At 33.5% G+C, this 24,888-nt stretch overlaps 4 protein-coding genes across 4 annotated transcripts; 2 read left to right on the forward strand and 2 right to left on the reverse strand.

Annotated features, from left to right (window-relative positions):
- The first annotated feature begins 4,564 nt into the window (after positions 1-4,564).
- On the forward strand, positions 4,565-9,961 carry LOC106375319 (homeobox-leucine zipper protein ATHB-8). Its single transcript, XM_013815197.3, has 17 exons — positions 4,565-4,928; positions 5,426-5,636; positions 5,731-5,890; positions 5,993-6,096; positions 6,351-6,441; positions 6,526-6,735; positions 6,835-6,918; positions 7,000-7,155; positions 7,336-7,410; positions 7,494-7,600; positions 7,690-7,885; positions 7,972-8,157; positions 8,239-8,319; positions 8,520-8,654; positions 8,734-9,147; positions 9,378-9,530; positions 9,686-9,961. The coding sequence occupies exons 2-17, from the start codon at positions 5,434-5,436 to the stop codon at positions 9,830-9,832; spliced, it is 2,502 nt and encodes an 833-aa protein (XP_013670651.2). The 5' UTR covers positions 4,565-4,928; positions 5,426-5,433; the 3' UTR covers positions 9,833-9,961.
- Positions 9,962-10,948: 987 nt separating this feature from the next.
- Positions 10,949-11,718, reverse strand: LOC106375321 (lachrymatory-factor synthase-like). The gene has a single exon (XM_013815199.3). It carries the CDS (start codon positions 11,497-11,499, stop codon positions 11,008-11,010), a length of 492 nt encoding a protein of 163 aa, XP_013670653.1. The 5' UTR covers positions 11,500-11,718; the 3' UTR covers positions 10,949-11,007.
- Positions 11,719-15,973: 4,255 nt separating this feature from the next.
- Positions 15,974-18,880, forward strand: BNAC01G05540D. Its single transcript, XM_048745197.1, has one exon. It carries the CDS (start codon positions 16,295-16,297, stop codon positions 16,871-16,873), a length of 579 nt encoding a protein of 192 aa, XP_048601154.1. The 5' UTR covers positions 15,974-16,294; the 3' UTR covers positions 16,874-18,880.
- On the reverse strand, positions 18,369-23,567 carry LOC106375322 (nuclear poly(A) polymerase 4). Its single transcript, XM_013815200.3, has 13 exons — positions 23,112-23,567; positions 22,970-23,047; positions 22,241-22,348; positions 22,014-22,076; positions 21,777-21,938; positions 21,365-21,478; positions 21,223-21,285; positions 20,812-21,141; positions 20,567-20,731; positions 19,561-20,433; positions 19,371-19,457; positions 18,906-18,982; positions 18,369-18,803 (listed from the first exon to the last, which is right to left on the reverse strand). Exons 1-13 carry the CDS (start codon positions 23,223-23,225, stop codon positions 18,791-18,793), a joined length of 2,247 nt encoding a protein of 748 aa, XP_013670654.1. The 5' UTR covers positions 23,226-23,567; the 3' UTR covers positions 18,369-18,790.
- Between the last annotated feature and the right edge of the window lie 1,321 nt (positions 23,568-24,888).

Raw genomic sequence — 24,888 nt, forward strand, 5'->3', positions numbered from 1 at the left:
CATGATAAACCTTAAATTTAATTAATACACCATGATTCGAAATACATATACAGTATAACCTCTATAAATTAATACTCGATAAATTAATAATCTTTATAAATTAATAAATTTCGCCAGTCCCAACTTGAGCGGTTCAAAATTTGACACAAGTCGATAAAATAATAAGATAATATTTTTATAGAAAATTCTATATAAATACATATACAGTATAACCTCTATAAATTAATACTCGATAAATTAATAATCTCTATAAATTAATAAATTTCGCCAGTCCCAACTTGGGCCGTTCAAAATTTGACACAAGTCGATAAAATAATAAGATAATATTTTTATAGAAAATTCTATATAAATATATGGTCCCATTAAAATTATAAATTAATAACTTCTATATATACATATTTTATATAAGTAAGAACCTATTATTATATTGTTTATTTTATATTCACAATATGATTATCTTTATATTTTCTTAAAATTTAATAAAATTTTGATGAAATTTAGTAATAGTATATCTATAATCACATTTAAGTTCTATGCGATATATATTATTTACATCAAATAATATAATAAAATTAATATATATGTGAAATTTCAAAAATAACAATTAATGTCTATACACTAAAATCAAATATTTTTCTTATCTTAGAATAAATATATGTTAAAATAAAAAATCTAAATAAGAAAACTTTTGTAAATTAATATCTCTATAAATTAATAAAATTTCAAAGTCTCAACATTATTAATTTATAGATGTTCTACTGTATTTGGGATCTTCATAATTGGCAAGTCTTAAATTATAAAAATACATGACTTAATAAATTTTAACATATTTATAATCAATATTTTCCCAATTTACTTTGTTTTAACTTTTCTCAAAAATAAATTTTACTGAGTAATAAATATATAGATACGAATTATTATAAACTATTATAAAATATATTTTGATGCTTAGTAAAATAATGGAAGTATTTGACAACCATAATTACATTATTACACCAAGTAATGCAAATGGTTAAATAAATTAATATGAACTTTTTAAATTAGTTTTAAAATAATTTAAGTAAACATACAGAAAAACTAAAAAAAAAATCATTTCATTTACAATATAATTTTGTCAAAGTTTACAATATACTTAACTAAAATAACTATAATTGTAAATATATATATTTTTATATTGATATTCAAAATTAATTTTCATATTTCACATGATGAATATGTCTGATATTTTTATTTAGTTATGTGTGTCATTAGTTTTAGTCAAATAGAATTATATAAAACTCAACATGAATTTATATAAAATTGTTTTCGAATATGGAATATGTGTCATTAATTAATAAACATGATAAAAACGTGATATAATGTTAAATATAAAACAATAATTAATTTACATTAACGTAAAAAACTTGTAAAACCCACCTACACCGATTTAGGTATCCGTTTACTCAATTTATAATACAATATCGTTTAAAAAATATATAGTTATATTTTTATTATTTATTAGTAATAACTAAAAAAATAAAACTATATAAAATAATCATTTATATAATATATACATAAATATAAATTATTCCATTTATATATTATTAGTAGCTTATTTTTATACAAATTAAATTTTACTCAAAATCAAATACAATGATAAAAATATGGTGATTGTAATTGAATGTTAAAAACAAAATATAATTACTCAATGTAATAAATAGAATTATTATGTTTAAAATGTTATATTTAACAATTATATAATATACGTCAAAACTTAAATAATATAATTTATACAAAACAAAATTTTACTTATAAAAATAAAAATAAATATCTGTGCGGTCGCATGGGTCAAGTATTAATATGGCAATCACAAAAGATAAAGAAATAGAGATTACAACCACTAAATTAGTGGAAACTTTGGACGTTGCTTGCTTTATACTCTTATGCATACACCTCATTATTAGAAGGTCCACCTTTTTTTTCTTTTTCTATAAGCTTTATGAAAGTTGTTTTCTAGATAATATTATTTATTATAATTATTTAGAAAAATGGATATACACATGTTTACATATGCCCGTTGTGTTTTCTTTTACAAAGCTAACGGTCCTTTAACACCGTTGACATATAATCACATGCCAATCGACGTTTTAAAAAGTTCCCATTAGAGAACTTATGATGAGTGACAACTAACTTGGTGCTTTATTCCAATATTTGATACATAGTAATATCTTGGCTGAACTCTTATTTTCAAAAGTGTAACATTTTATACTAATATTAAATAAAATACTTTTTAAAATGTTAAATGTTAACATGTATATTATCTACTAACGAGATCTAAGTTAAAGATTATAACTAAAAAATTCTTAGGAAAATTTCTCTAAGAGGTTACATGAAGAGATCAGAGAGTTTTTGAAGCGAACGACAAAGATATTATATCATGAGTTTGATATGGTCGAAATGGCATGGAGGTGAAATTTAATTGGCTTACCAAAACGATAGAATATACATTCACTGATACTAGTTAGCATATCCACATGATATCATATGACTCCCCCCCCCTTGAACCAATTAATATAGGCTCCAACTGGTAACTTTTCTCGAAACAAGAAAAATAAATAGGAAATAAACGTAGAGAAATAAAATAGCAGGAACGTAGAAGAATAATTTTTAGAAATGATAAGAAATTGAATGTTCCTCTTCATTTTTTGGTCACCATTCAAAGCTTTAGTATGTTTATTTTTTATTTGCACTCTTACTTAGGAATGATAAAGAATTGAATGTATCAATTGAACCAACGCGGGGTTGGCCTATTGGTTTCGTGGAAATTAGGTTCCCTAGGTTCGATTTCTGCTGGGGAGGGATTAAGCAATCGATTTTTGTCCATGGTTTCAGAGATTAGTCGGGTTTTCACGGTTCGGATGACCCGGGTCATCGAAGAAAAAACATGTATCAATTGGTTTCTGTCCCTTTTAGAGTGTAACCTTCCAAATAAAAAAGCTCTCGTCTTGACCTTTTGTTGTGTTGACCTTTTGTTCTATCTTGTTTTTATTTGTTTTTGCCAAGGTAGAGAGTATCTTTAGATTGTACTCTGTAAAATCTGAACATCATTAATATGATATTAACATTCTTAGAAAAAAAAATATATGTTGGAAACTAGGTGTACGCATATACATAGGTCGATTGACCCAAAGGGAACAAGAAGAATACCTTTGTATATTCACTAGATACTCGTTACAATAACAGTATGTATCCTTACGCAGAATATATCCTCAAAATTTGGAACCGCGGATGCGAAATAATGAGTAAGGCGAGAAAATCGTGCATTGGCTTGAATCTAGTGTGCCTTATTCAAATTGGAAGGAGGGTTGAGAATGTGGTTTGGTAGTAGATAAATTCTTATTAGAATCAGCTTTCAAATATTTTACATTTTAGCTTGAAGTTGCATTTCAATGTAAAACAGCTGTTTTTTTGGATGAATAAAATTTAACATTTATTCAAAAAAAAAAAAAAAAAAAAAAAAAAAAAATAGTGTGCCTTATTACAGGGGACAATACAAATTGTTTTTTGCATGCATGTCTCATCTAGTTTGCAGAATTTTCAATATAAATATGACATATACTGATATACAACAATGATCATATATATTATGAAAATTTCTAAGTTTATATCAGGAATGATGATGACTACATGGGGTTTTATCTGCGTTACAAGACATCAAGGACGCATGCAACTTTTTCATCATTCTGTCCTTTCTTCAACTACCATCTAATTTTTTTATTTATAAGGTATATATATTGCTTACTTGTTTCGAAAAAAATGTTTTAAAGTGGAACTTGAAGCGTGTTTGGATCTCTTACTTTCTTTTTACGTCATTTTTTCTATATCATCGGGGTGCATATAGATGATCTATATATGCATGCAACGTTAAGATGCGATCATGCGGAGGCCTAAGCATTATATGTTGAGAAACTTGGAATCTTCTGTTAAAATGTGATAAAATAATTTTAGAAACGAAATTAAAGTGAACTGTGGACTGTGATGTACATAACCCAAAGATTGACTAATCTGTAAACTAAAGAAGTTGGGGCGGCGCCTCCTGCCACATGCATTCTATCGGAATGGTGGAGCAGAAGAAGTCACATGAGCAAACCAAATTCGTTATTGCCATGAACATACTGAAAATAATGCGATTAAGGGTTTGAATATTCAGTAGGAGTACTTGTTTTGTGTTTTATGATGATGATGACGTCGTGACGTTTTTTTTTTTTTTTTTTGATCAAAACGTCGTGACGTATTTTAGGCGATATTGGGAAATATTCTTGTGTGTGTGTGTGCGCCTTTTACAGTGTATTGGAACAGAAACACTTCAAGACAGAAAATGGAAAAAAAAAGGAAAAAGGAAAAAAATGAGAAGTGGTGGTTGTCTGGTATGAAGGGTACTCACTTCTCTCTTTTTCAACACAACCCGACACACATGTCTTCTCTCATTTTCCATACACACATTTCAATTCTATTAATTCATAAATTAAAATTAAATAAAAAAGAAGCCCACCCACCCATAAACAGAAGTATTTTTCTCTCTCTCGCTTTCTCTTCCCACTACAAATTGTTATAAACAAGTTTCACAAATCTTTGACTCTTCACGTTGTGGATCTGTCTAGAGAGAGAGAGTGTGTGTGTTAGGAAGAAAGCGTGGTTGAACTGTAGCAGAGTCTAAAGTTTGAATCTCGTAGTTCCCATTGTGAAGCATGCTTCACAGTTTTTTCCGAAGGAAATTACTCATCCATTATTTCTAGAGAGAGAGATAGAAAAAGAAAGAAAAAGAGGCCTTTGGAACTTTTAGAGAGAGAAATTCCCAGAAGGGTTTGTGAGAATTCACAGCAAGAACAAGAAACTTCTAAATCTTTCTTTCTTTGCTTCAAGATCGGGTTGATCAGAAACAAGTCACGGTATCTAATAAGATCCTTCTCTCTCTTTCTTTTCTTCTTTAACGATTAAAAGGTTTGAATCTTTGTTAGGTTCCATGGAATATACAGAGAAAAAATACTATTTTTGTGCTGTCAATGGTCCTTTTTAGGATCTATTATTACTTTGAGCCATGAAGCCATCATAAGAAGCACCTAATCTGCATCATTTTCAATTTTGATAGGATGTTGAATAAATTTTATTTTTAATTATTAAGGGTTTCTCAAGAATCATCAAGTGTAACGTTATTAATAAATTACATCTCAACTTTCACTACTACAAATAAAACACGGATCAATTTTTAAAATATCAAGAAAATTATTAAGAATATATACCAAGAAGTTCATACTGTCAAGAATACATACATATTTTTGTCAAGAATACATACAAAAAATTATGTATACATACATTTTCTAAAAATTATACATACATATATAATCTTCTGGATCGTGTTAATTAATTAGTTTGTTTTCTTTTGTAGTATCAAAGATGGGAGGAGGGAGCAATAGCAGTCACAATATTGACAACGGGAAGTACGTGAGGTACACTCCAGAACAAGTGGAAGCCCTAGAGAGGCTCTACAATGACTGTCCTAAACCAAGCTCTATGCGCCGCCAACAGCTAATCCGAGAATGTCCTATCCTCTCCAACATCGAGCCTAAACAGATCAAAGTCTGGTTCCAAAACCGCAGGTCTGCTCCTTACGTCTCATCAGTTTCTTGACTCTCAAGAAATCCTCTAGGTTGTGAGATTTATTGACTCTGGTTTTATTATGTGTGTTTGCAGGTGTAGAGAGAAGCAACGTAAAGAGGCGTCGCGGCTTCAAGCTGTAAACCGGAAGCTAACGGCGATGAACAAGCTTTTAATGGAAGAGAATGACCGGTTGCAAAAGCAAGTGTCTCACTTGGTTTATGAAAACAGCTATTTTCGCCAACACCCTCAAAACGTATACATATTAATTCATCTTTTGATTATTTCACATGTAACTTGACGCATAAGCTATGTAATTGATAGTCTCTATGGTTTCTTGTGATTTGTGAATATATAGCAAGGGAACTTGGCGACTACGGATACGAGCTGTGAGTCGGTTGTGACAAGTGGTCAGCACCACTTGACCTCTCAACATCAGCCTCGTGATGCTAGCCCTGCTGGGTAAGCTAAAAGTCATGTTAGACCGCAAAATTTTTGATTGAAAATCATGAAACAAAATTTGTTGGGAACATAATAGAAATGCAAAAAATCGTTTAGAAAATAAACGAATTAACACAAAAACATTTCTCTACATTTTTTCATGTTCAACATTTTACTTAACCCAAAAACTTGTAAATTTTTGGTTCCTACACTTTATTACCATTGGAAGCCTCCATCTCTGGTAACCTTATGAAATCTCTTGTGTCTTTTATCAGATTATTGTCCATTGCGGATGAAACTTTAACAGAGTTCATTTCTAAGGCCACTGGAACCGCTGTAGAGTGGGTCCAAATGCCTGGGATGAAGGTACTTTCCATAAGTCTCTAGCTTGTCTTTATTCGTCTAGGTTTCAATCATCCTTCACTGTTATACTGACTAGTGAGTTTGCAGCCTGGTCCGGATTCCATTGGAATCGTTGCTATTTCTCATGGATGCACGGGAATCGCAGCTCGTGCTTGCGGCCTCGTGGGTCTTGACCCCACAAGAGTCGCAGAGATCCTTAAAGATAAGCCTTCTTGGTTGCGTGATTGTAGATCTCTTGATATCGTTAACGTCCTCTCCACTGCAAATGGTGGAACTCTAGAACTAATCTACATGCAGGTATTAATGAATGATGATTGAGAAACATCGAGAATCATATCCAAACAAATGAATCAGAACAAAACTAAAACTTCCTCTTGTTTCTTTTTTATGGAAAAGCTTTATGCACCAACAACATTGGCACCAGCTCGTGATTTCTGGATGCTGCGTTATACATCTGTAATGGAAGATGGGAGCCTTGTGGTATAATACTTGTGAAATCATCCTTAACTATTCTCTTAATATATTTTTGATCAATCTATGATACTGAATTGATTGATGCAGATATGCGAAAGGTCGTTGAACAATACACAAAACGGGCCAAGTATGCCTCCATCTCCTCATTTTGTAAGAGCAGAGATTTTACCAAGTGGATACCTCATTAGACCCTGTGAAGGAGGTGGTTCCATTCTTCACATTGTCGATCATTTGGATCTTGAGGTACACAACCTTTCTTCAAATGTTATTACATTTATTCCTTGGTACACAAGAAACCTAGCTCTTGGGTCCGAAAGTGAAGTTTTTCCTCTGTTTCTTTCCACATTCCATACAGACCATACTTCATGTCTTTATATAAATTTTGTTATTTGTTATTTTAAGCGTGGTTGAAATTTGTTGTAGCCATGGAGTGTGCCTGAAGTTCTTCGTTCTCTTTATGAGTCTTCAACGTTACTCGCCCAAAGAACCACCATGGCCGTAAGATTCATAGTGTTTGAAATAATCGCAACCTTGTTCTTGAAAAAAGATGTGTAAGAACTTATGGTGTCTTTTTGCTACAGGCTCTACGCTACTTGAGACAGATATCTCAAGAGATTTCACAGCCTAACGTATCTGGTTGGGGAAGAAGACCAGCGGCTCTTAGAGCACTTAGCCAAAGACTCAGCAAGTAATTAACGTTTCTCACACTTCACCTTTAAAAACAATTCAAAACTTGTGTTCTATAAACTAAACCTAACTTGTTTGTTATATTCTCAGAGGATTTAACGAAGCAGTCAATGGGTTTAGCGATGAAGGCTGGTCGATGCTAGAGAGTGATGGTATAGATGATGTTACTCTTCTGGTGAACTCCTCTCCGACAAAGATGATGATGACTTCAAGTCTCCCATTCTCCAATGGCTTCACTTCTATGCCTAGTGCAGTTCTTTGTGCCAAAGCTTCAATGTTATTACAAGTAATTATAAGCTCATAAAATCTAATAGTTTAGAATCTAAATTTCTTCTTTTTGATCTGTCATTAAGGATATTTTTGTTTGTGTAGAATGTTCCTCCCTCGATTCTTTTACGGTTCTTGAGGGAACATAGGCAAGAATGGGCAGATAATAGCATTGATGCGTATTCAGCTTCAGCCATCAAAGCAGGGCCTTGTAGTTTACCAATCCCTCGCCCAGGGAGCTTTGGTGGTCAAGTCATTCTTCCTCTAGCTCACACCATAGAGAATGAAGAGGTTGGTGATATATTATCAATATAACTATAAATTTGGGAAGATAAAAAAACTTATGCATTTTTCTTCCCTCTGTTTTGGCAGTTCATGGAAGTGATTAAGCTTGAGAGCCTGGGGCATTACCAAGAAGATATGATGATGCCTGCTGATATCTTTCTTCTGCAAGTAAGGCCTCATTGTTTCAAACGTTAATTTCTGTGTGTTATGTTTGCGTTTACTCATTACCAAAAAAACCACAAAAAGATTCACATTTTTAAGAAAAATAATAATACTTGAAATCCAAGTCTCTGCCTCTCAGTGATTCATATTAATGCAAATAATTGTTCTTGTGATTCTAATATAATTTTAATGGTTTGATGATTTAGATGTGCGGTGGAGTGGATGAGAACGCAGTTGAATCATGCTCAGAGCTTATCTTTGCACCAATTGATGCATCTTTCTCTGATGATGCACCAATCATTCCTTCAGGCTTCCGCATCATTCCACTAGATTCCAAATCGGTATGTTCAGTTCATATAAGAAGTATAGTTAACAACATTATATCAAATCAAAGACTAATCCAATAAAAAATGTTTATAGGAGGGATTGAGTCCTAACCGAACGCTAGACCTAGCATCGGCTCTAGACATAGGGAGCAGAACAGCCGGGGACTCATGCGGGAGCAGAGGAAATACAAAGTCAGTGATGACAATAGCGTTTCAGCTAGCTTTTGAGATGCATATGCAAGAGAATGTAGCCTCAATGGCTAGACAATATGTGAGAAGTGTGATCGCCTCGGTCCAACGGGTCGCTCTTGCTCTCTCTCCTTCTTCTCATCAGCTAAGCGGAGGCCTACGTCCACCACCCGCATCGCCGGAAGCTCACACACTCGCTCGTTGGATTTCTCATTCGTATAGATGTTACCTTGGCGTTGAACTACTTAAACCTAATGGAAATGATCTTCTCAAGTCTCTTTGGCACCATCCTGACGCCCTCATGTGTTGTTCTCTCAAGGTCAGATTTCTCTTTGTTCTCGTTCGCATGCATCACATAACATTATATTTTCCCTAAGTTTTGTATATAATAAATAAAATTGTGAAAATTTAATGGATGTTTTAGGTGCTCTTGGCATTATATAACGTTGAAATATATGATTTGCGCCTAGCGATCAATGATGATACATACATAGCATTGAAAATTATAATTTTTTTAACGAGGAAAGTGGACTGGTTTGATCATTGCAGGCCTTACCGCCAGTATTCACATTTGCGAACCAGGCTGGTTTGGACATGCTGGAGACGACGTTGGTGGCACTTCAAGATATCACTCTCGAGAAAATCTTTGACAACAACGGGAAGAAGACCTTCTGCTCCGACTTCCCTCAAATCATGCAGCAGGTACGTTAAATAAAGCATTACACAAATAGAACATTATTCATACCAAAACAGGCTGAAACATATACTATATATTAACAATTGTATAATTGGGCAACGTGGATCTCGATGATACATCATAACTATGGGGTCGTAAATTAATAATGATGGGTTTTCAGGGGTTTATGTGTACTGATGGAGGAATATGCATGTCGAGCATGGGAAGAGCAGTAACGTACGAAAAGGCTGTTGCATGGAAAGTGTTAAACGACGATGAAGATCCTCATTGTATCTGCTTCGTGTTCCTCAACTGGTCTTTTATCTGAGTTTCTTATAATTTTGTTTTCTTGTTAATTATCAAATACACAGAGACACCTTTTCTTCAGAGATATATTTATATATGTTCTTAACTCCTAGTTCGTTTTTATTTTAAACAAAAGAAAAGTTCATTTTTATTTAGTTATAAAAGTCAGGAAATGAGTCAAATCGCTATCATCTCTAATTTTTGAATTTAAACTCCATTCCTTCGACGTTCCTGAACAAAATTAGGATCATCATTCTCTATAGCTGAATCATTTTTAAAAGAAACTTAATTTGTCAACGCAACATTTTTATTCTTCAATTACTAAGTAGGACAGAGTCTGCGTGGTTGATGGCTATTTATTCACGAAAGTATTAACGAGTGCATATGGTAGCTCTTACTAACTAGGACCGAGTCTGCGTGGTTGATGGCCGAAGCAAAGTCCAAATAAGCTCATAGCTCTTATTAAAGGCTAAAAAGCTACTAGTATTGATTCGAATCTGACTGTATTTAATTAATGCCGCTGTTTCCAATAAAATTCTGAAGAGATACTACTAGTACCGATACTTTGTCACCGTGTGGTTAATACTCTATATTCTCTCTCTTTTAATTTACTACTCCGTACCTATTACTTTGTCATTGTGTGGTTAATACGCAATGGAGTAGTAGATTTTAAAAAAAAATCCACATATATTAAAAATTTAATATTTTAGCTATATAAATACAAAGTGCAAGAAATAAATCATTTTATACTAAACAATCCCACAACCGTAAACCAATGCTAATTTCCTCTTATAATTTTAAAGATTTACAACTCTTTATTACTAGTTAATGAAAAAGGAATAAAATCTACTTTAATAGAAACAGTGAAAAAGGTGTAGATTATTTTTTTTAAGAAAAGAAAGGAATGGTGCACAAAAAAAAGAAAGGAATATACTTATAGAACATTTTTGTGTGGTTATTATTCTTTAGGGACATGTTTGAAAACCAGCCGTTACGAACGTAAAAATTAAGCTAAATGTAATGGAACAGGCTGTCAAGTGTCAATAGAAAAATGTAACGAAGAAATTACTTGTTAGATTACTCCTAAGTCGAATGTATCTTTATTTCACCTTAAAACCACCAACTAAATTTCTCACGGTAAAAAAAAACAAAGAGCTTTGATATATTTTTATCATGAAAAAATACATAGGAAAGGTTTTACAGATTCATTTCCATTTTATTAGCCATATGTTTAAGACAAAAACCCACGTAGGATTCAAGGTCTTCCTTCTTCCAACCATCAACAGGATCGGACACAAACGACCACTCGATTCGACAGACTTTTCCACTGTCCGATTCATCTACACCGTCCACTTGCATTACTTTGACCGTCGCCACGTAAGATCTGAACCCCACGTTATTCTCGAGGACCTCATAGCTCAAACACCGTCCGATTGGATCAAACTCGACCAAACGCTCCTTAGCCCATTTAGTTTCGTCGTCTTCCTTGGTTGCGGTGGAGGCGCAGTATCGGACCAGACCCGTCTGACCATCGGTTCCTTCGACTCGGCTACACGTATCAACAGTTGGGAACCACTCGTGGACATTGCAGAAATCTGAAACGACCAACCAGGCTTGCTCCGCCGTGACGCCGTTGACTTGAGCGGCTTGTTTGCCCTCCCACTTAAACACCACCGTTTCTGGTTCCATCTGACCAAAGACTTTGATGATCGGTGTTTTGTTTAGTATAAGGTAGTTACTTCGTTGCAATGTTATTTGTAAAGGCGTTTGGTAGCACGAAGCTATTTATTCCCAAAGTCAAGCGTGGAGGGTATTAGTTATCATTTTACCCTAATCATAATTACAAACCAAGTACAGCCCAATAAACCTACAAAGCCCAAAATTAAGTCTAACCACAACGCATGCATGGTCCAAATCTCTTTACGTAACCCACAAACGCAACCCAAAATCTCCAATTATTCTCGTCGCTTTTCTACATCTTTTGTTCACTATAGATTACTATGATAGTGGGACTGTTTATAATAAAAAAGATTCAATGTAACTGTTTATATTATATTGTAATTTCTATTTCTTTCCAAACTAAAACTTTTCAGTCCCACTATCCGACACTGCAAAGATACTCCACTAATATAGAAATTACAATTATATAGTAGCAAAACAGGGATCCTATATAGTTTAGCCATCATTAGCTAACCGAAAGTGTACAGCAACCTTACAAATACGAGTACTCAAAGTGAAATTATAAACAAGCTTTTGTTAATTAAAATATAAAGGATAATGTTGGCCACCGGAAGTGCTGAATAAACTCAACATAAACTTGCGTATTATCCGGTGAGCATATGGAGTTATGAACTCACCAAACGCTCAAAAATCTAGATCTACCAAGCTCTCAAAACTTGACTGATTTTCTTTGAGCTTAGTTCCCAGAAAAGCTTGATCACTAAATCTGATACACGATCTATATATTTGAAAGACAAAGCTAAAACCAGGAAAACTAAGGTTGAAGGATTATACTAATACAATTATGAACCAACACAAACGTACCAGAATTAGAACTAAAGAGAAGCAAGAACACAAATTGTTTATGAAAATAAGAGAATTTTAAGTATTATGGAAAGGGAAGTGACGGTTGACAATATCGTGTATATAATCCTAAAAACGATCAGATCCGTTAGATAATCGTCCATGTAGCACACATATTTTGATGGTCTAATAAAGAACTTTTGAAATCAATGAAATATATACATTTTCTCTCGTACCCTTAACCGTGATATAAATAAATATATATCAGGTAAATATCTTTCATTTCTTAGGTTATATGAGTATAAGATATTCTTAACCCTTGCTTGAGAAGGTATCAAACTGGAAAATGTAAAAAGGGTTCTCTTATTTCTTTTTTGCCCAAGCAGTAGGACCCTAATTCATTTTAACATAGCCATCAGATTCCACAACGCCATCGATTGCCTAACCTTAAAATATAACATTTTATTCAGGAAATTAAAAAGAAGGATAATTTGTAATAACTAATGATGACAATTTTATGTGGAAATTATTAAGCACTCATTGCTCAACAAAATGCCTAAATATTTACAATATCTAAGCCTAATTCTTGGTCGGATAATGTGGTTTTTATATCTCCAGCTCATTGACACTTCTTCTAGGCATAATACAGGTAGTGAAAAGCCACCAAAAAGTTTAAGTTACATGTTCAACTTTGCGTGAGGGTTTACTCATAAGAGTCAACAAAATCATACTATTCACATAATTAACATATCCATTCAGGTAAAAGTGTCATCATTATTCATCTGTTTAAAGATTTTACGTGACTCTTGGATAACATAAATTCTCATGCACATACAGTATTTATTCTTGTTTAATCAACCAAAAGAACGAAAAAAATAACGTTTGGTCTATTATGTAAAAGCATACTTTTGGATTCGAATTCAGTTTTGTCATGGTTATTGCAACTTTTACTTTCAAAATTTTATTCTACATTGTTAGATATATTATCCATCAATTATATACTTTAAAAAAAGTTTTGTAGTAATATAAAATAGTGTCGACCGTCGAAGTATACGAAACTTCGTAGCTCGAGACATCCAAGTTGGAAGCATTGTTTCCTTTTTTCACAAAATATTAAGGGCAAATATTAATTATTTTAATTTGATCGATGAGATTTTAACTCTTTCGACAAAGGAATCAAAATCAACTTTTCTGATAAAACTATATCAAAATATGACCAATGGAACCCTACCCGTATTACACTTTTTGCATATGCGAACAACTTAGAGAGACTCATACAATTACAAAACAAAAAGAAAGAAAGTTAGTTTAATATATATATCCCTTCTTTATTTTTAACCTGACAAAGAAATTTAATTAAAGTAAAGATATAGAAAAAGAAAAGGAAACCAACTATTAAAATCCAAAAAGACAGACACGGTTCAAATAAAACTGGTATAATGCAGCTGTTATCATTACACTATTTAAATATTGTTTTGCTTTAAATGTGAATTTATATACTAAGTAATCGAGTCGCTTTTATTGATGGTAAGATCAAATCTTCAGTATCTGTATTTACCAGATATTTTCTCCAATGGCCAAACATGTTAGATGTACAAGGCATTACATAAACTATAAAGAAATGACTGTTTACGATTTTATTTATTTATATTTTAAAAATAATTTACTTTTTTGTTTTTTTGTAAAATTTTAAAAATAGATCTCATTCTTAATAATTCACATGTGGATTCAAAATGTTCGGGCTGCAGTTTCTATATTATAAATTTATGTATTCTTCTACACATGGGAAATCCATTCACATTCTTTATAGATCTTTTAATATAAGAAATTCTTACTATCCTTTTTACTTTGGACAACGCAATATTCCGATGAAGTATAAATTATATAGCGAAATAGAATTCTTATGAAATAAACTATTCATAGACTCGAAACATTTCCAATGTAAAATTCTATTTCTCTTTCAGAATAAAATAAAATGAAATATATAGTTAAAATGCTTCGATTCTATTACATTTTTTATTCTATAATAGTATAATAAACAAAAAAAATGAATTATTCTATTTATGAAGTAAATTTTATTACGAAGTGGAAAAAATAATAAGGTACAAATATTTTTTACTTTATACTCTTTTTTATTTTATTTTAAAATAAAAATGGAATGAGATCCACTCTGTTACTTAGTGATCAGAGTTTGATTTATTCAACTCTAATTTAAATTTTGTTGGCTATATGCGTGGCGTGGATGATGTGGTAGGACACATATAATAGTTTGGGTTTCCACATGAATTGTACCCGGTTACAAACGAAAGAGAAAATTGTGAAGATTTGATATTTTAATGAATATACCCGCATAACCGTGCGGGTATTAATTTTCATGTTTATATATATTTTACATAATTATAATATATATTTTGAATTACTTATATATTTAAGTGTTTATATATAATTATTTTAAATATAACAATTTGATAGTTTTCATGCTGTAAGTTAATTGACTATTTCAAATCATCACATATATTTAGTATTTTTTATTATATATATTTTAAAATTATTTTTTATTCAATTATTATGATCCTGATCCGTAATTCAAAGCGCTAGATTTCTTTTATCAATATTTTTTATATTTATTCATTTAAGATAATAACTATATATACATATATATATATATACATATAAGTTTAAGACAAGTTAATTTTATACATGAATTATCTAATTTACTAATGTTAACCCGTTATACCAACATATTATATTTCTAGCATAAATTTTTAATCTTTGTGAAAATAAAATATATTAATTTATCAGTTTAAAATAATTTTATCATATTTAGTTAAATACAATGCTTTATTTAAAATGATAGATATGACTATAAAATAGTAAAATTTGATATAATATTTTTTCATTTTATAAAAGATAACTGAGTATATATATATTAATGTATAATAACATTAATTTCATTACTAATTACAAAATTAGTTAAAATATTTATATACAATTTTTGATAATTAAGATATTGTTATAATGTTTTTCAACACATTTGTTAAGAAAATTAAATATATATATATTTATATTTTAAATTAAAAGATATCAAATTATATTATGATTTAAGTAGTTAAAAGATTATATATTAGCATTAAGGAAATACATTTAATAAAAAGTTTAAATGATGATCCAAATAAAAATACCACACATGAATCAAGGTGAGTTTGTTAACAAATCCGGGTTTTTAGGAGTCGATGTTATATTTGGAATATATATTATTAATTCATATTATTAGTAATAAATGAATGATAACTGATTTCTAGTGAGAGTCTATTTTTTTAAAAATCACACATGAATCAAGATTGTGACTTCTGTTTTAATATATAAGATACAAGATAGTTGTTTAAATATCCTCTGATTTAAAATTATCAAATCTAATTAATAACGCATAACTTTCTCATTTAATTTTCAACTAAAGTTAAACACTGAATAAATAACAGCAACAAGAAATTTAAGTCCCTATTTTCTGAAAAATCAAAAACAGTTTTATTTTATCAATAAAATCAGTGCTATCAAATTGTCAATTCTTATAACAACGTACAAAGAGTATACGTGGAATTTTATTCGTGGATAGTTTGAAGTTACAATCATATTATGATCTATATTGCATGTACTTCTCTTTTTGTTTATCACAAAACCATGGTGGGAGACTCAAACAAAGAAGAGTCACTTTAATAAAATCAAGAATGTTTTTAACGGTTAAGATAATAACTATTGGACCCATCAACTTCTTTTTTCCCTACCTTGAAATAAATACACGATAAAACTCCTATAGCGGAATGAATAAATATAATGTTTCCGTTATATAAAGACCATCATAAGTTTCATCATTAATCCCACTTTAGTTTCTTTAAATCCAATCCCCCCTTCAACCTTAAGCCAAACCCCTCTCTTTCTCTCTCCGTCTCTTTCTATTACACATATGCAAACACACGAGATGGATGTTTGTTCACCAGCCACGACCAAGAAGCTCTCAAGACTCGCGAAGCTAATCCTCTACACCATCCAGAAGGTCTCAGACGCCTCACGTCACAAACTCCAAACAACCCTCGACCCACAACTACTCGCGAAACGTGGCAAGACCCTACGCAAATCTCTAAACGAAGCCGTTTCAACTTCCCACTCCCACATCACATGCCGTCCCTCCGACCACGACGACGTCCGATCCTCCTTCATCTCACCTCTACCGCTCCAGCTCGACTACGAGTTCAGCTGCAGCAGCACCCCACCAAGACGTTCCTACGCCTCGACCACCACCGGACGACGCAGCGGGTCTCGCAAACCGCTTATCAACAAACGCCAACGCCACGCGTATATCCGATACAACACGCTGCCTAAGATTCCTCGGGAACGACACGGTGCAGCGGCCGTGTTCCCCGACGTAGCTAGCAGCGTGGGAACCATGGATAGCTGCCACGTGGACAGAGCGGCGGAGGAGTTTATACAGAGGTTCCATAGGGAGCTGAGGTTGCAGAGGTGGATGATGGCTCAGGAGGTTTAAAACATGTTTTAGCGCCACCTTTCGTTACACCAAAATATCAAATCATATGAGAAAAAAAATACTGTAATATGTAACTTTAGTAGTCTTGTTTTGACTTTTTAATATTTCCCTGTATAGTTTTCATTTTTTATCTTTCATTTGTTTTCTGTAATCAATGAATCCATGATCGTGTTTAATTCAGATCTTCTTGGAAAAAAGTTAGGAAAATCAATCTACGAAATAGCTCTTTTTGTGTATATTGGCGCATATATCTGAATATATATTGTACATATGTTCATGACAAATTTAAAGAACCATAGATGACTATCAATGTTTTCTTTATTGGTCCACCCTAAACTCCTTATGGAGTGTCATAGTACCGCCTTCGGGGGAAAGATATCCATACATGCGTTGAGTTTGTTGTATGTTATGATAATATTTAATTTGTCGTTTACTATGCTTTTTTTTTTCGTTTTCTATGCTTTAAGCTACACATGGACATAAACGACAAAGTTTATCAGCCAAATGATGTGGAAAATGATCCATCGTTGGGAATCTATCTTAATCCCTATAATAATAACACATACTTCGGTTGCATAAGCCAATATATTGTAGTAAGATTGGTAGAGTCTAACAAGTCGAAAGTTACTGTAAAAGCTTCTCCAAAGTATAGCATCGCTCCACCGAATCCCACTAAAGATCTAGAGGGTTAGATCTTAGAACTCGATCTATATTTTGTTTTGCCATTAATTGTAAAAGCTTCACTAATGTTTATAAACATTAACTTTGTGTGGGAAGAATACACACAGTAGTACTGTATATGTTTGGAATATCCAATGAAACTAATATTATCGTTTAGACGAGTAACTTCTATATTATGCATATCCAATCATGTTGTTTTGCACATGATGCGGACTTGATATAATATCTTTCCCAAATGTGTAAAAACATTTTGGAATAATATCTTGGTTATATAATATTCAGATCGGGACACTTTGTCATGTAATGGATGTTGATATGATTAAAAAGCTAACCATCACTAAATGAAACTAAGTAGCTATCCATTTGAAGTGTATTCACTATCTGTGATTAAGTTGGTCTTCAAATCTTTGGCATGTCGTATAGTTTTTAGACAAGTCCACAAAACAGGTTTCTGATGTATGTCCACATTAAATGCTGTCTTAGAGGAGAAATTAGGAACGTACATGTGTTTCTTACTTGTGTAACCGGTTTTCATGCTCACTTATTTACGTAACGAGACAGAAATTAATGAGATTGATATTCAATCTTTATGTGGAATTAGCATTATCTGAAAACATTAAATTTGATAACCTTTCTTTCCATTACTCATCTACCGTCTGTACTCCAATTAATCGATCAATTTTCAATCATTTCCATCAAAATGATGATTAAACGAGTCTTCAAAGTAAAGTTTACACGCTAATCATTTGATATCAGATCAGAACCTTTTTTTTTGCAATTTTTTTTAAAGCCTTGCATTGTACTACTCATCTAATCATAGGGAAACACATTCTTATATACATAAAACGGGAAATAGAAAACACAACGATTCAAGTCAAACCTCAAAGAGGGCCAGCCATCTTAAAGTACCAAAACAGGTGTCTGAAACAACCGAAAAAAAAATGACAAGGCATTCAACATAATAAATCAACCCCTCTCTCCAGAAGTCTTAATATGAGTGATGATCACTGCCCCACCACCTCGTGACGCAGATTGAGTTTTGATCTTCCACTCAACAAAACAAATCCATCCAAACGTTCCTTGCTTATCTAATTTTTTTTCTTCCTTTTTTTCCTTTTTTTGGATTTTTTTAAATGTCCTTTTTTTACTTTTTTTTTCTCATAAAAATTTTAACTTACCAAAGGTTTTTGCACTCTGTCGTCTGTCCACCGCAAGTTGATCTTTGAGTCTTGGTTATCACGTCAATAGCCTAAAGGACGTTCACACAGTGGACTTTAAGCTCAACCTGCTGCTGCTATATAAGCACCACGAAATAAAAAAAAACAATAATATAAAGACATCATGATTTTGCCTTATCTGTGACTTCTGCAAAGAGTCTGACCCAGCTCCGTCTTCTGCCTTCTCCATCCCGCTGACCAAAGAGTTTGACTAAGACAAACAAGATTACGAGCAACAACATACGTTTAGTTAGGTGTATATTCCTCACAAAACTAAAGAGAAAAAATAAATAAGCAGAGTTGCTTGATACACACAACAATAAGCACTGCAGGGCAGGACCTGCCAACACAAGGCAAGTGAAAACACAGCAGAAATATTGACCTCTTAAGTAGAAAAAAGAGGTTGGATCAGGACACTACCATGAAAATTCAAACTTAGCTACACACTATGTCTCTTGACTATGAAAAACCCAATATGGGAACCCTCTTAAATCCAATGTAGTGTGGAGCTTTGATGCTCACATATTAATGCAAGTTAATACTAAACAAGCAAGAAAATGTAAGTAATTCAAAAGCAACTACTCAGGTAGATTACGAACCTGAAGATCTTCAGGTATGCCACTTTGAGAGTACAAGTTTCCCTTTCCCACAAAAGGATCTGGCTTCGTAGCAGCAAACTCGAATTCCTGTTAAAAAAAACATCATCACTATTCCCTGTTCGCTCAAGAAAAAGATTGCTAATTTCCAGGCAACACTTTCGAACCCCAAAACATACAAAAAAAAACTAACCTCGTAATCACGGTTCTGCCCGTAAGATCTACCCAGCTGAACACTCTCCTTAATTTCCCCAGTTATCCGCGTACCACCACACGACTTCGATTCCCTCTCAACTTCATCGGCAACACTGATCGATACAGACTTCAAATCACGATCTAAGTTTTCTTCCCGACCTATCACATCACTAGAATCAGGTGTCACACACTTTCCAAAAGCCTCAGCTGGATCAGAGCATTCCTGAACAAGAGCCATACTATCTACTTCCAGAGCTTGCTCGCTGCCAGAGTTACACTCATCTCGAGCAAGGTTTGCGAGTTCAGGACTATCAGTGTTCAAATTTGCAGCCTCAATTCCCTCACCAGGTGACCTTCTAAGGTTACATAAAGGAGGGGTACAACCAGTAGTGATAGCACTATTGTCAGGAGAAACAATGTCTAAACTGTGTGGACTAAGAGATGCGCGCTTCTCAGGTTTCTCTGGCCGAGCATCCATCATCTCATTATCATTCTTTCTCTTCACATGCCTCTCCACCACAGAATTGGAAACTGTACCATCTTCACCAGTTCTTCCACCCGGTTGATTCTGGTGCCTAGAAGGCCGTGGCCTTCTGTATCCAACTGGGAAAACAAAAGATGGAAGCTGACGTCTACGAACATGAGAAACATACACATCCATCCCAGGCTTCCAGAACATATACATGTTTACTTCTTGTCTGAACTCCTCGACCGTACCACGGATATCAAACTGTTGACATTCTTGACCACCAACGCCCTCTGCCCTCTGCAAGCCCATGAAAAAGGCACAATGCAGAATCTCCCTAGACGTGTCGACATACTCATTTGGTTGGGGATGACACATTAACATTCCGTTTGTATCTCTTTCTATCTGCAAAGTTAAATTGGAGACGAGAGATTGATAACCATTCAAACCATTCAATATTTTTTTACTACCAAAAATATAAATAAACACTGAAGATTCAGCAGGTTTACTACTGTAATGAACAGAGGACGGTATCTACCTTTAAGGTCAGCTGTCTGAACCGTGACTCCACCCAACCCTTCCAAGCCAATAAATCCTCTGCATCTGCTGCTACTATATCAACCTGCAGGTAGTTTTTATATGCCTCGAAGAACATATATTGTTCAAATAAAGAGCTCCAGTGTTGTTTATTTAATTCAATCTCCTGCATTATAAAAATTATGCTTGAAGATAGGATCCTGAGTAAATGTTCGAGGAAACAAGAGAACAGATTTACTATCTTACTTGCAAGATATTGTTACCAAACTGGAATTGCTCTGTCATAACGCGAAGAGTGCTTTGAGAGACATTGTAACTAGAATTCATGCATGGGTAAGCTGGAGTGATTATTGGCATAAGGTGATAGCGATCGCGATGGTTCTTGCGAGGGTCCCAAACAGGAAATCCAAGCTCATCCTCTTCAATAGCACAGAGCATAACCGGGTTTGGCCACCGCCACTGAGTGTATACTCTGAAGAACCGAGAAACAAGCATACTAGGAATTGCATTTGGATAGAGCTGGCACACACGAGCTACCAAAAGTGCCCAGTTTACACCGCCCAGAAATCCAGTCACCTGCATAAAACGAGAAGGATGACGAGAACTTAAATATGAAATTTTTCAATAAATATGGATTTTAGGAATGTATGATCTTACATTCGAATAGACTCCACGCCTCTTAGCCCAGTACTTCAGGCATCTTAATGTTGTCCGAAAGTGCTACAATTGCACAAGATCAGCGAAGGTAACAATCGTTCTTAAATATGTTAACACAATGAATAGCCTTTTGCAGGTATACCTCAAAATTTGGAACGAGTTTAAGAATCTGATCAGCAACTCTACATCCATTAAGACTCCTGACGGTTGGCTCATCAACATCACAAAGCACAGAAGAGTTGGATATATCGAGATCCTGTTGATAAATCATGTCCGTGAAGAGATTCGATTCAGCAAGAAGTTAAGAACATGTGTTAAAGGGCTAAGGCTCAACTATAAATCAAGACTTCTATGCTAAAAAAACTTCACAACTCTCTCTGAAATCAGAAACTTCTTTATACAATTTATTTAATAGCCCTTGGATGAAGAACAGGACATTATCTGCCCCTATCAATATGCAAACACTCACAAATCTAACATGTTATCTACAAGGTTAAAATAAAGCTATCACATATCAACGGAAAAACATACATTAGATTCACAGATAAAGTTACCTGTGGCACAACCAAACGTGATATGCTAGCGTAGAGCAGATCAATCGATATTCCTTGAAACTTAAATTTCATGACCGGAACATGAGCGTCGGGAACAGGTTGAAGTTCAGTCACTTCTTCCATTTCAGCCAACATATCATGCAAGATCATAAAGAAATCCTCCTGTACAAGTAAGTGTTAAGAACTCAAGAAAACCAAACTTTTGATCAAAGGAGGTATAAATAGTAAAAGAGTCACCTCCCGGTTAACATAAGATGGCCCAACACACAAGGTGTCAATGTCAGCCCCAGGCCCATGTACCTGCAAGTCAACAAGTTGCATCAAACTACATTTCAGGGAAAAATAAAGAGATAACTCTCAAGGATAATTTTCGGATGTTCAAAAGGCTCCAGGTAATCCATAATCATACGTACAAACATATTTTAAGCGTTTGAGCTCTAAAACAACGGACATGAAGCACTTACTCCAAGTCGGTAAGAACCAAAGGTGAAAATAACAGCATTTGCATCCTCCACCATTTGGTCCGTATAGCCTCTCTGCTGGGTTAACTGCTTCACCCAGTGCTTCACAATCTAAAACAAAAAAAGTATTAACAAATAATATTAGACGAAAGAGTTACCACTACAAACACGCCTAGTTAAGAAAAATCACAATGAGCGGCACATAAAGAGAACTTGAAACAGCAAATACAGGACAAGCAGACTAAACACGAGTAAGAACCAATACGATTAAAGATCAACGGCCATAAAAAGACATAGTTTTTAACCTCAATGGCCATTGTGAAATTGCAAGAACCTAACCAATCGCAATGAACGGCACATGAAGAGAACTTGAAACAGTAAATAAAGGACAAGCAGACCAAACACGAGTAAGAACCAATACGATGAAAGATCAACGACCATAAAAGACGAGTTTTTAACCTCAATGGCCATTGTGAAATTGCAAGAACCTAATTAGCATAACCAATCGCAATGAACGGCACATGAAGAAAACTTGAAACAGCAAATAAAGGACAAGGAGACCAAACACGAGTAAGAACCAATACGATGAAAGATCAACGGCCATAAAGAACATAACTCTTAAGCTCAATGGCCATTGTGCAATTGCAAGAACCTAATTAACATAACAATCAAACAAGAAGACGCTCCAACGTAAACAGAGAACAACAATGAACCAAAACACGGTGAAAAAACCTGATCAATGCGCCCGAGAACTTCCTCTCTCCGCATAGTATCCTCCTCGCTCTCATAAAGTCCCTCGTCAACCAAAAACTTTAAAACAAACACATCAGGATACAGCTAGAAAACGTAACACAAACTAAAATAAGCTTATTACCTTCTCGAGCTCGAGGTTACGCTTGAAATCAGCAGCGGAAGGGCCAGCAAGCGAGAGAGGCTTCGTGATTCCATAGCTCTTAGGGGAATTCACCGATTGAGTACCCACCATCATACCACACACAATCCTAAGCGATCTCAAGCCCAAGGGGAGCAGAAACACATATTGCTAACTCAAAGGGAGATCGGATCAGGATGAAATTCGAAAAAAAGGAAATTAAAAAAGAAAAACCGAAACTTTATTTGTATTAAGCGGAAACCCTAAATCGAAGGAAAGGGAGAAAGCGAGAGACTACGGGTGTCAAAGAAAAGTCAAAGGGGCGAAGGAGAGAATCTGAGAGAGAGGTTAAATCGATGCCAGAGAGAAGAGAGAGGGATCGAGATGAATGGGGGTTTGTATGATGGGGGAGATGAAGAGAGAGGAGAGGCTGTGTTACTTTCGGGGATGATATTAGTTAGGTACACGCCGATCCGATTTTTATTTGATTTTTATTTAATTTAATATTAATTAGTGGAAGATTCTGGCTAAATTAATGTGAAATGGATTTAACGGAGGAAGATGAGAAGTCTCCCGTGACTAACTCTAATGGACTCTGTAGTAGAGTAAAAAATAGGTTTATTCCACATATGGAATAATTCATTTATTTTTTTGTTCATCCGTAAAATAAAGTATCATTAGAATAAAATATAATCTATTATCGAATTATTTTATTTCGAAGAAAAAATAAAGTAAATGATTGTAGATGGTTTTAAAAACTTTCTCATGAAGAATAAAGATACTAGGAATCATGTTTAGCATTACTCCAAGATGATTATGCTGGGTTTGGAGTTGAATACATGTAAGCATCAAACATTGTCTTGAACATATCAAATTAAATCTTAGATATATTGAGTGAAAAAGATATTAGTAATAATCATTTTTGAGAGTTTGGTGCTTTCACTGTTGGTGTTTAGAAAAAGTTGATTTCATTGTTTCAATTTTTGTTAATTTCGATTTACCAAGTGTTTCCAACTTAGAACCAATTTTCAATTGATGATAACCGATTGACCGTAACCATTTATATCAATAGAAATGATGAAAGTTTGAGTAACAAAGGCCACAAAGTATAAAACAAATTTATTAGCAATTCAATCGTGTGAATTCCATTATCATGTACAAATTGAAAAGCTTCAAGGAATATTTGTAGAATATAATGCACTATGTGTATATAGGATGTAAGCTACTTGATATGTCATAATCATGACACATCCATATCACAATGATAAATTGCTAGTTTAAGTTCCAATTTTAGAAATTTTTACAATATCTTGGAATTTTTACAATACATTCAAAATCATCATGCACAAATTTGACTTCTCCCTTCCAACATCTCTTGTATTTTCTAGTTTGAATAAAACTATCTAATCATTATTTTTTATTAAAATATTATATTAAAGTAATTTTGGTGTAATTTTTTTATATTTTGTCAATCTATGGATATCTTACATATCTCCAATCCAATAACCTTACCTCGCTCCCATTGGTAATAAATTATGATTCTCCCCAAAATCTGAAAAACCCTACTACGACTCTCATATTTGAGTGGAGTGACGAGGACAAGAGAAAAAGAAGTGAAGATGATGCTTCTCTTGACTAAGGTAGTCTATTCTATTTTGCTTTGGGTATGTTAGATTTTGTTTTTACTTTTGTTTGTCTTTGTCCGTCTGATATTGATATGTCATAATCATGACACATCCATATCATAGTGATAAATTATTAGTTTACTCATTTCTACGTT

The sequence above is a fragment of the Brassica napus genome, chromosome C1, assembly GCF_020379485.1.
Source record: "Brassica napus cultivar Da-Ae chromosome C1, Da-Ae, whole genome shotgun sequence".
Classification (NCBI taxonomy): Eukaryota; Viridiplantae; Streptophyta; class Magnoliopsida; order Brassicales; family Brassicaceae; genus Brassica; species Brassica napus.